Below are 12962 nucleotides of genomic sequence, written 5' to 3' on the forward strand. Positions count from 1 at the left end.
CATGTGAAGTTTGACCACTTAATTCTGTATGCAATATGATTTTTGGCATATCATGCAGCCCTACCTACCATGTTATACTATATCTTGTTACACATTGTGTTACTTTATATATAAAATAACAAAATATTTTTGGACAAAACACAAGAATAATTATTGACACCTCTCATCCAGGGGAATAATGAACCACCTCCAATTTCAGTTTCAAGTTTTGCAGTGTGCATACATGTTTTAAAATTGAACTAGGATCAAAGATGATGTTAACTGCACAATTGACCTTTTCTGCTTGTCTCCATTACCTTTACTATCATATTGTTACCTGTATCAACACTGAACACACTTTGTATGTAATTAGGTTGTGCGTGCCACGGTATTCCAATGAAAGAGTAGACATGAAAACTCAAATTTAGCCCCTTAAGAAGAGTTTTAATTGGCGTCTACACTATGAGCAAGACTTCAATCTCGCACACTGTGCATCTTCTGCATTTTTATTCACAAATTGAGTCTTCAGAAAATCATTTAATGATAGTGTTGAAAGCTGTCAGACCTGTGTGTCAATGATTCACTGTGTCACATGCTAAGACCTCACTAGCTTTGAATCATCTCTGCAGCATTAGAGAGTGCTTCAACTGCTATCATCTCCGCAATGCTGAAGTGATCACAGACGTTATTTGCCAGATGGTATAATTTGCTAAAAAAGTTGAAATGGCATTTTCCAAAGAGATTCTGCAGTTTTGTTTTACCACTTAAATGATAAAATAGCTTTAGTGAGAAGACCTGGTAGATTTGATCTATTGATTTGGAGAAAAGAGTCTCTGAAGTCAAAAGGCAGGCTGAATATCCTTAAACTGTCTTCTAATATATAGTGTGGGATTACATTTGTTTGTGTGTGTGTGTTTGTGCGCCTGGGGTGTGTCCAAATCAAGCTGATTGCAATGGTCTCTCATAATCAAGCCTCTACATTGTTATTCATTGACAAACATTTCCAGGCGTTGAGTCATTTGATGGTTTCTCAGAAACAGAAAAATAAAAACTTACATGCCTTCACATCCATCATCATTTTCCAGCTCCCTTCATACATATCTGGAGCATAACTAATCACAACTGAGAGCTGAAATCTTGGTTAATAACCACTGTCCATCCAAGCAGGGCGTTGTAGTTGGGGGAAAAAACTTGGACTGATTTCCCATGCCCCAATTGGGAGGAGAGACATCGAAAATACTTTTCAAAATTTTGATTGATAGTTTCGTTTGTTATTAGTGGCACAACTAGATTAAAATTGGCTTAACAATCCAGTTAAAATACTGGACTTTGTAATAAAAAAAACAGTGGAAGCTCTCTGGGGGTCCTCTCACCCCCAAGTGAGAGGACCCCTAGAGAGTAAGTGAGTGAGTAAGTGATGGCTTGTGCTGCGGAAGCACCACTTTACACTGTTTGTCTTTCCTCACAAAGAGGAATAGGGGTTCCCAAAAAATTAAAAAATTAAAATAAATTCAAAAGGGGCATGAGAGAGGCACTGATCAAGAGAATAACGGCCGGGTGCCCACAGAGACTAATTATGCATAAGGCCAAGAATTTAGCGCTATGCTGACCAGAAGATTTAAGAAAACAAAAAACAAGCTTTACTGTACCACAGTGCTCTATTGAGCCATTTAACAGGGAAAATATGTATTCGCTTCCCTTATGAGAGAGATGAGAAGATCAATACCATTCTGTTGTCTGTGCATTGAATATGAAGCTAGAACCTGGAGGCAGTTAGCTTTAGGCATTTAGACTTTAAGCAAAGGAAAACACATAGACTATCAAAATAATGGAAGTAGCTTCCATGACATCATTGGTTTGTGGACTCTCATTTTAAAGTCTCGAGTTTGTCATTTCAGTCGTCTCCATTTTATTTTTTGGAGCCAGAACTGACTGAGAAGCCGAGGACACTGCTGACAGACAGTCACTCAGTGCAGCCCGCTCATAATTATGCAAAACTTTAAGTATAAATATAATGTAAACAGGTGAGTTATAAAAACACTCACCCCCACCAACAGCTGTTATGAATGTTAAATTAGCTACAGAGACCAAAACTGTTTTTTGGGTTGTTGTTTTTTTTTTATCAGGCTGTAAACATGATTATTTCCGTGTTTGCTTCATTATTGAGCCACTGAGGTTGCTGCTTGTGAAAACATCTAGTCTCTTGGCTAACAGAGGATGAGCAAATTAACTTTTCCTAGTCTTTTTTGTTTGTATACAGATTTAACAAACCAGAGAAACTGCGGCAACTCAACTTAAACTAACATACTGCCACAATAAACACAACAGAGGCAAGATAATCAATGCTAGTTCCATTGTAAGATAAATTTGAAATCAAGACCAGCCCACTCATGATTTCTCTCTCCTCTCTGCGTCCAGGTATCACCACTGTCCTGACCATGACAACACTCAGCATCAGCGCTCGCCACTCCCTCCCCAAAGTTTCTTACGCCACAGCCATGGATTGGTTCATTGCTGTTTGCTTTGCCTTTGTCTTCTCCGCCCTGATTGAGTTTGCAGCCGTCAACTACTTCTCCACCCTGCAGGCCAACCGGGAGTTGAGGAAGGCAGCAGCCATGAAGGCGGCAGCTCAGGAGGCAGCCGCTGCAGCTGCAGCTCCGGCCGCAGCCACAGGGAACGACGGAGAGGTCTCAGTAAGTCTGCCTAACTCATTCACTCTTTTTGTGTATACATGTATACAAAGTCAAATCTGTTCTGACACAAAATCAAACCTGCTTAAACTCACATTTAAGAAAGGGAACTGTGTTTTCGGTAGAATTTGGTAATTAAATGCAAATGCTAATAGACATGCTCCATGCTTATCAGTCAAAGGATAGAAGGTGAGATGGAAACATGATACAAAATTTAGGTCTGTACCGATCTGACTTTTCTTCCCCTGATACCATCTCAGATACCCAAACTCTGCCAATAAAGATCCAACAGCAGTGCCCCCTTTTTCTCTCTATTCTAAAATCTGTAAACCTCAGTGTGCAGAACTGAATAGGAGTCCTTTTTGTGTCAGTGTTGACCTGTCTTATACACGAAGGTTACATGCAGGGGTAACATTATTAGTGCTGTGTACAGATACAGACCTTACAAATTGCATTGAGTTTCTGTGATAAATGGTGATCAGAGCTAATGCTGCACTCACAGGAAAGGGAAAGGGCTTCACTTGGCCTCATTACATGCCTCTTCATCAAACCACTCCACTGGCTCCACCACACTTCTGTATTTTTTCTCACAAATCTAAACTGAGCTGCTAAATAACATAACTCTCTGCAGGGCTTTTTACTCCATTTGCCGAAAAATTTGTCATAACATCAGTACTCATTTTCTGAGCAGTTCTCCCTCATCAAACTTTGTCAAACATGTACTATATTTTGTCTGTGTAATGTTTACTGACATGGAATGTCTAGAAAAGACATATTAATAGCAATTTCCGTAATGCTGGCTAATCCCCAAGACTTCCGGTTTTACAATGACGTACCACTGCCTTTACACAGAACTTCAGTGAGGAACACACACAGAGTGGTGGTTAAGTATCAGCAGGAGATTTGCACATCAAAATCAGATAATGCCAGCTAAAATTGGGTGATATGACAATGCATTCTGCTTTCTCACGCCCTTGCACATTATACACTGAAAGCACCCTTTCACGTCTCTATTAGCCTTTTTAAATCTGGCATCAACATGCATCTGGGTGATCTGATCACAACTGGATAGCTCTAAATACAGGTATAAATGGCCACCAAGACGCATTTTCAATGCTATCACTCAACCACTTGCAAAGGTGGTCTGGGACACATTTCACCCAATATCTTTTGTATTATAAACGCTAATGCCATGCTAAGGCGTCTCTGACAACGACAAACGTCATCAATGCAGGAAATGGTGGCTGTTATGCTCCTTAACTTACTATTTTATGTTGAGTTAGATGAAGCATTGTGTAACCATCCCTCGTTTTGCCCTATGAGACATGCTGGATTCTGCTGACAGCAAGATCTCCAACTGTACTGACACAACTGCTAACATGAGTAGCGAGCAGGCAACAGAGAGGCCAGGATGTAACAACTGTGCACAGCGCAGTAATGGGTTAAAAAAAGTACCTAATGTGTGAGTGACATGAGAAGTAAATACAAAGTTTGTGATTGACAAATGTAAGTTACATATTGTTATGTAAAAACAGCAGTGACTTTTGGTTTCACATGCGACACAAAAAGTGGTGTCCTGGTTGAAAGTCTATGTTTGTTTGATCCATCCACCGCCCCTCTCTTCCTCCCTGAAAGAGTGGACTTTCCCACTCTTTATATCAAAACAACTGCTCTGAGCTTTAAATACTGCTGTGGATGGGTTGACATAGAAATTAGTTACCACCCAGTGGGTCTCATAGAGATGTCAAAGGATTCCTACTGCATTGGAGTTACGTTTATGTCACAAACTGTTGGTTTTCAACAACCTTGGAATGAGAACATGCTGGATATGACGGCATACACCATGTTATGGTAGAAGAGTGTGCATCAATAGAGACTGTGTCTACCACAGGAGCTAATTAAGGCAGGCTATATTGTAAATCAGGGTGTGATCTTGTGAGCTCACAAATCCAGCTGCCTTGCAAGGTAACATGAGGCATAATTGTTCTCAAGAGCCTTAACACTTTCTTTTTGAAAGACTGTTTTTTTAAAAATAATTGTTCAACTGAATTTAAAGAGCAATTACTGTATTGTGATATATATATACACACACACACACACACACACACACACACACACACACATATATATATATATATATATATATAGTTACTGTGATTTAAAATGATAAATACTGTGAGAGAAGATTTTGGCCATATGATACACCCCTAATCCTAGCAAATCCATGGGGCAAAACAGTTTTTTTTTTCATGTGGATTGGTCAAATCTGACTGATAATTTTGTGAAATGTCATGCTGGACTAGCTAAAAGCAGAACCATGGGTATACAGATTTCATGAGAATGTGGATGACTTGCTTTTAAGATTAGCTGTGATTTCTGTGGCAATGTGTGCCAAGTGGCTGCAAAGGGTTAACCCAAATAAGAGAGCAAGCAGTTTTGGGGTTTAGTACCATTGTAGATATGTAGTATACATTTAATCTTCCTGTCACTATCATCTCTTTGTATAGCTGGTTCTATTTCACATGCCTTTTATTTTTCTGGTTTGACTCTCTCAGTTGTTTTCTCTTCCTAAGCTTGTCTCTATTTCTCCTCTTCCTGTCTGTCCTTTTCTGTTTGTCTCTCCTTCTGCCTTAATGCAGCTCTTTGCCTTTACATAACAATTTCAATGTTCTCCTAGTTTTCCAGTTTCATTTACCTTGACTGGCATTAAGATGTAAACACACCTGTGTTGCAAAAGCATATAAAATGAACAGTGGAGAAAATAGTGGTAATTATAATACAAACTGGTGACAGAAGAACATTTCTTGAGCATAGGCATAAATCCAGCCTGACAGCATAAATACATTCATGTCACAAGCTCCATATGTGGTAATTAAGTACATTATACATACAGTATATGTACTATAGGTGGTTAAAGACAGATATATGTTGACAGGTTACTTATTATCTCTATGTCTTGCATTGTGGCAGCAGGTAACTAACTGAGCTGCCGAGCCCTCCCACAGAAAACAAAGTTTTTCTGGCAGAGCTTTTGCAAAACTTGTATTTATCTCTTGTGGGGTTTTTAAAAAAGATCTATATTTTGGACACATACAAAACTCTGTATTTTGTCAAGATTTTCCTTCCATTCAGCTTTTTATTTTTATTATTAGAAGTTCTATTTAGGGATTGGTTGTAGGTCAGTTTTTAGGTGATTTCTTTTCCTCTCTCCATTGTGGACTATACTTTTCTTTAAGGTGTTTTTAGAAGTTTTAATTAGTTCTGGGTATTGTTTAAATAGTATGATACCCATACCAGTACTAGTACCTTTAAGTGTTGTGTGACTGGAGACATTTTGATACTGCCTGGTGCTGGATTATTTTAGTGGATACCTATTGAGTATGGAAACCCAGCCTTAGTTTTAATGGAGACGGAATATTGCATATAAAGATGGATGACGTAACAGCTCCCCCAAAGTGAGGGGATCTTAATCGTCCCCTGGTTGCTGGCTGCGGGACAGGCTTATTAGGCCCACATCCTCCATGTTAGTGGATGGGGCAATTTTTACCAAAGATGGTTTCTGTCATTTAAGGCATTTTTTGGGTTCCCTTTAGCATAGCAGGGGTATGCGACATCCTTTTCATACAGTCAATAGATGAGACTGGTCTGAGGCTCTAAGGCTGACTGGTTGTACTGGTTATAGCATGGTGAGGATGTTTCAGTGGCTCTGTATCAAGCCCCCAGGGAGTACGCCAGGCGCTGATGCAAAATTTACATAGTGGCCAAAAGTGGAATTACGCCATCTGGGTCAGTCAGGTGATGCACTCTGGCCCAAAAAGACTTTTCCCCATTGATTAACATCGGGAAAGAGACATCTGTAAATCAGTAAATAATTTTTTTTTGAGTGTCAAAACCCCTGCGAAACGACTTTTATCACTATCTGGATTTAAACCATCCAGTTTGATAACATTTGGAAAGTCTAAAAGCTGCGAGATTTTAGACCGCCATTCAAACTAGCGAGGCTCTAATCCGGAAGTTGGTCCAGAAGTTACCTGCTCTGGCACACTCGGCCGCACTTGGCTGCACTCGGCTGCCGTTAGTCTCTAAGTACGCATGCTCTATGGGCCAGTAGATCCCGCTATTTAAACCCAGAAAACGAGCTCTTTCTGCTTCATGCACCAATGAGCAGCTCTCATAGGAATGAATGAGGCCCCGCCCCCATGGCTGTATCCAGACTTCCCTATAACACATCTATCACTGGTCCAATATTACTGGTTACAGAAAAGTATTATATGAGGATGTGTTTGGTTCTTCATGGTTTAGGTGGTTTTATCTTTTTTTTTTTTATCTTTTCTACTTGCTCTACAATATCTTCTTCCCTTTTCATATAAACGATGCACACTATATACAACCTCTCTTTCATCCGTTGCCTCATCCTAGAGAAAACCCGTCATCACCTAGCTTATATGTTATCCATACATTCATCCATCCTTCTTTTCTTCTTCCTCGAACACACATACACAAAACTGTACCAGCATGTAACATCAACCCTCTTTTTCTGCCTCTTCTCTAGTCCCCTGTTGTGCTCTCAATGTGAACCCTCTATTCTCTCTCAACACACACTCTCCCCCTCTCTCTCTCTCTCTCTGTGTCTCTCTCTCATGAACACTTGACCATCTCTCTTTTTGCTTGAATGTGCTGTCCGCATATACACACTAGAACACCACAATCTCCACTTTATCCACGCTTGTCCTCACAGTCCCACACAAGAACACACATAATCTGCAGCACACTCAAACCCATCGACAGGCACATATATGCACACACGTAATCTGCAAATTACGGGCCACACATCCATACAATTCACTCATCACTCTATACGATGTTTTATCCATCCATTAATCTACAGTGTGTCTATCATCCATCCATCCCTCTCTCGCAGTCTTCTATTCTGCCCTGTAACTGTGATAACCACAGAGTGACACGAGGAGACAGCCAGTGGCTCTGTGAACGATGTTGCTGCAGATTATGTAAGAGCCATAGATTAAGGGAATATCCAGCAGATCACTGCAGGCTCACAAGAAGGAGGGCAGCCACCACAATGAAGCAGAGTGGGGGCTGAGAAAGCTGGCCCAGTCCATTTTTTGTGGAGCAAGATGGAGAGATGCTTGTGAGGAGCCTGTGTGGTTTGTTTTTGTGTTGTATGTGTGTGCGCGTGAAAGAGAGTTACACTGAGAGAAAGAGAGAGTGGGAGGGATGCATCATGGAAAATGACTGCTTTCAACAAATATGTAGGAGGAAAGACTCTTCATTACACAGAGAAATAGGAAAAAACACAATGGTGTATCGTTGGGAATAGAAATAGCCGTCCAGCAGTCACGATTTTAAACACTATGACCTGTTATGACTGTCAGGTGAAGCCATAACAGGAATGGGAACCTCACAGCGACATAAGATAATTGTTTCATTTAATGAGTCAGATATACAACTGTAAACACAAAGGGGAAGGGGGTGTTTATCGGTGTGTATAAAGGCTGCTGCATGCATTGTCAGTGGCGTATGTGAGTAGGTGGTGCAGTATGTGGTGCAGGAAATAAACAGAACATAAAATATTTGTGGGAGGAAAAAACTGAGAGAGAAAGAGACAGAAGGGACCTTTATTTTTAGGCCGAGCCACAGGTGCCGGTAATCACAGGATTGGTGATCACTGCTTTGGGTGGGGAGACGTCCTGATTAAATCAGTGCAGGTTTGATTTTTAAGCTTTTTTTTTTTTCATGGCGTCCTGGTGTCTTTATAATCAGTTCTTAGTGTTGTGATTTTCAAGCTCAGGTGTGAGTTTTGACAACAAAAGATGCCATTCACTACATCTAAAGTAGCTTGTAAAGTTCCTCTATTTTGTTTATATTTAGTCTTTTTCACAATGCATTGAATGTGTCCTTGAGGCTTCCCAATGTGCATTAGATCAGTGGAATAGAGTTTAACAAAGAGTCATGACATTGACCCCCTGTGGTGACCGGCAATGGCAATAATTGAGCATTATAAATGCCATGTTACGCACTTAGTATTTTTGTCATCTTCTTCTTCTTCTCTCTGCAATCAGCAGGAAAGCATATCATGTCAGCTACTTGCTTATGAACTTCTACGTTTGTACCCATTTGTGTGCTAGTAGGGAACAAGATGCATATAAAACATGGAAATGCTCATAAAAAATTGCTCTGTAACACCACTGGTAATCCAAAACTCCACATGGTGCCTTTATTTTTTGTACACATCTTCAGACATTTTAATTATGTGTATGACAGCATTATGAGTGTGACATTACACTACATTTATATTGTTGTCAGTAGCCTCGTCAGTGACTTCAGCACTACATTATTCTGCACTCTGTTCCCTATTCGCATGGGACTACCATTACCCGGGGTTCTCTGGTAATTTGTAATAATTGTGGAGGTCGTTTGAGATCCTAATCCCGTGCAAATCGGACATGCCTGTAATTTGTCAAGTAAAACTGCCACTGCAAATTACTTAACATATATCGCCAAACACATAGTTTATATGATAATATTAGTCCTGTGGGAATTAAAATCTAGGTTATAAAGGATCGTATTAAGATTTTCTGTTTTCTCCATGCCTCATTTCTGCTTCCTGGTTGATAATTAAAGAGGCTGTGTTGGCAATTATGAATGAAAGTTTTGGCAGCATTTTGGCTGGAGAAGGCTCCTCTTGCTACACAGCGTGGAGACCCGTTTGCAGAAAAGCAAGCTTAAATGATAGTAGAAAGAAGATAGAAAACATGACAATGTATGGCACAATCGGTTCTGTTTTTTTGTTTAATGTACATTTAGAAGAAAAAAAGGAGATTAGTATTGTATGCTACACCACTATTAGCGCCATGCAGTGTCTGCTGTGTTGCGTAGAATGGAGTTAAAGATAGCTGTGCACATTATATCCGAGGATAATGTCAGTAAATTTAGGTAAAATACAGTCTACGACACGCCACATAGAAACGTAAAAACACACAAAGGTGCTCTGCTGCTTTGTATTGTCTTTGGTACAATGAGGTATTATTTTTTAAAAATCATTTTACTTCTTTTTTGTTTTTTACACAGTCCTGTTAAGTTTTTACTTGTTGAGGGGCCGTAGAGCTGCACACAGAGGAGAAAAAATTAGAACAGCAGAGCAGCCTTGTTGATTATAATGGATGCTCTGCCGTGTCCCATGTATTTTGGCCGTTAGGGGTAAAATCAAAACATCATTTTTTTCTTTTCACTTTTTAACCAGCAGGGGTTTGCATCTTTTTTTAATCTCACGGTGTCATCTGTCTGACCAGAATGATGCAAAACCAGCGTTTAAATCCAACATTTTTGCCACAACAAGCTACAGTAGCAGACTTAACATTTGTCCAGTGAAGAAAAGGGGCAGAGTGGTCTGTGGAAATGTTGGACTTAAAAGTTATTTTCGCCCTGAGCAAACATTTTATCATTCTGGACAGAAAGAAGACATTTGTAAAATGTTTTGACTTTTCTCCCAAGCTTTGTGTAACGGAGACTAAAATCATTTGCTGAGGTCTCAAATGGGACTATGGTTATTACTAGTGTTTTTTAAAGCCTTATCACTCTCCTTTACTGTTTCCCCTTGAGGAAGTCACATAGCAAGCTAGTAGCTAATACTACACTGGAGTTCAAGGTAGAGTGTGGATTTGCGGAACGGGAAAGGATGATATGTCAGGATGGGAGGTAAAAAAAAAAGTCTTTCAGAGTGTTCCTTTCTTAGTCACTGAGGATGTTGTGAAGGTGTAAAATTACATTTTATTTGTAACCGATGATAACATAGTTTTTTTCACTTGTCAATTCTATTCCATCTTTCACATGGAACTAATTCACTTGAATTAAGTGTAATCTGTGTGTTTTTCATGTTTAATCCAAGCACAAATTCATTTTATTCTTTTACTTTCTAAAGCTAAACAATGAAAAAAAGTATCAAAGCTGATATACTCAGGATACATGCTGCCTTGCTTCAAATACATGAATACATTTACATACACATATTTAACTCCACCAGCTAATAATCATCCACTAATGTACATACACCCACTCAACACCCACGTAGATGAACTTCCTTGCACTTACTCCCGTGCCATATTGGTAGTGCAGTTAGAGTAACCTTATTTTACACACACACCTACACATGCACTATAAAACACACTTACATATATCTCCCGCCTACCCACACATGACTACCCACACCCAAACAACATCCATACATCCATCAGTCAATGCCCATCCTCCCTGTGTCAAAGTGGGTCTTTTGAAATCTAGAGGATCTAGAGGATGGATAAAGAGAAGCTGATCCCTCTGGGATTCGACCAGGAAGAATCCGAGCAAGCCGGTTGTCATTATCAAAAATAGCTTGTGTATCAGATCAGCTGCGCATACCTACTTTACGGCGCAGGTCATGCACACAGTGTGTAATCACTGCAGGATCGCTTACCTCAAGTGGAAGCATTACAGTGACAGGGAGCTGACATTTAAAGCTTCAGCCTAGTGTTGTTGCAGTTTTTTACAGCAACAACACAAAACAAATAGACTATCAAGACCAGTTTGAGCATAAATCCTCAAATTAATCTTACAAATAAGCAACTAAAAAAGTGCCTGGCAGAGTGCACATCTCTGCTGGGCAGCCATATGGTCACCCAGGCTGATTGCAGCCACTCTAAACAATTGTTTTAATTCCAGCTGACGTGTTGCAGAAGCTACCAGTAACTTTTATTTATTTATTTTATTTTTTTTTTCATTTTTTTTTGATGGAGCTGTGGCATAACTAGACTTTGAAAATAATTAAGGAGCAGTCTGTCTTTAGGCTACTACACAACAAATAAGAAAAAAAACCAACCATAAACACAATTAATATAGACCAAAAAATGAAACAATCTAACTATGTGGCCTATTTACTTACTTGTGATAGAAGCACAAATATCAAGGAAAAATGACCAAATCAACAAAACTTTTAAATTTTACAAAATCAGGCCAGCAAAACACTCCATGTCTGAAATACTCTTATTGTGGTATAAGGCTGTGTGGTGGGCGGAACAAAACCGGGGAGAGCTGCAGCCAGTGAAATTTTCCCTCCCGGCTCCCTCACAGTCAAGATGGTGGCAAAGATAACTAAAACAGAAAGTAATTCGTCTCATAATGTGCCTAACTTTAGTTTGTCATAACATATCAGAAATGGAATGGATCCTCCGATGCTCCAGTTTAAAAGAAGAAAAAAAATGTCTTTGGATGTTTTTAGCCACGACAAAGGCCAAAATGTGGCTTGCAACAGACTCAGTAAGGCTTGTTGTTTCTAGATGACACGATTTGGGGAACAACAGTTAAGAGGAGTAATAAGTCAGTACTTAATGATGGAATAAAACAGTCAATTCAAAAGATGTCTTCAACAAAAGCCAATCAGTGCAACCATCAGAGATCCTTGAGCGTACAGTCATTAATGTGCAAACAAAATATTAGGTTGATTGGTCTAGTAGTTTGCAAGATTAGCTTCGGACAGATACACGCAATCGCTCACTCACACACACAAACACAAGATCAAATGCGTGATCTACTCCAGGCTTATGCCTGGTGGGGATAATAAATCAACTGCAGGGAGCATACCTAACCCACAGATAGGGGCATGCATTGTAATTTAGTGATGAGTGAGCTTAACGTCAGGATGACCAGCTGTTAGACTGCCAGGACCCGTTCCCCCGCAAAGCCCTTCCTCGCTCTCATGTTTCTATAGGATTTAACCAATCCTAATCTATTGTTTTTGTATCCTTTCATCTACTCCATGGACCTTTCAAAACGCCCTATTATACTTTACCTCTCACTTCTGTGGAGTCAAATGCTGATATAAATATTTTACTGTAGATTGTAGTCTCTTAACCCTTTAAAAACCTGAGCAAATTGGCTTGTATGCTTTCAAAACATGGAAAAAGGCAATGAATAATGAAATAAAAAATGATCCAAATATTTGCAAGAAATTAGTGAAAAGTACCAGTAAAATACCTGAAAATTAGTAAAAAAAATATATATTTCAAATATGTTTTTTTTTCAAGCTTTTATCTTTTCCCCCCATACATTTTCTAAATCTACATTTTTTTTGCTATTTGTAGATCATTTCTTACCAAGTTGCTCATGGTTTTTAAAGGAAAATGCTCAGTGTTCAAAGGTTTAAATACTTGTGAAAGGTGTCTGAAAGCAGCACAAGAGAAGTGATGTCACTCCAGATTTCAAAGGGTTAAAGATATGTACAGCACACCAATGAAGCCTGAA

At 39.4% G+C, this 12962-nt stretch overlaps 1 protein-coding gene across 1 annotated transcript in view; it reads left to right on the plus strand.

The window, feature by feature from the left end:
* The window catches only part of gabra6b (gamma-aminobutyric acid type A receptor subunit alpha6b), a 35326-nt gene that overhangs the window by 8987 nt on the left and 13377 nt on the right, over positions 1–12962 (plus strand). Inside the window, exon 8 of the mRNA XM_042498959.2 lies at positions 2398–2672. Within this exon, the coding sequence (XP_042354893.1) occupies positions 2398–2672 (275 nt within the window). The remainder of the gene's footprint in view (positions 1–2397; positions 2673–12962) is intronic.

This window comes from Plectropomus leopardus, chromosome 15, assembly GCF_026936395.1.
Source record: "Plectropomus leopardus strain MGB_pleo_1.0 chromosome 15, ASM2693639v1, whole genome shotgun sequence".
NCBI lineage: Eukaryota > Metazoa > Chordata > Actinopteri > Perciformes > Serranidae > Plectropomus > Plectropomus leopardus.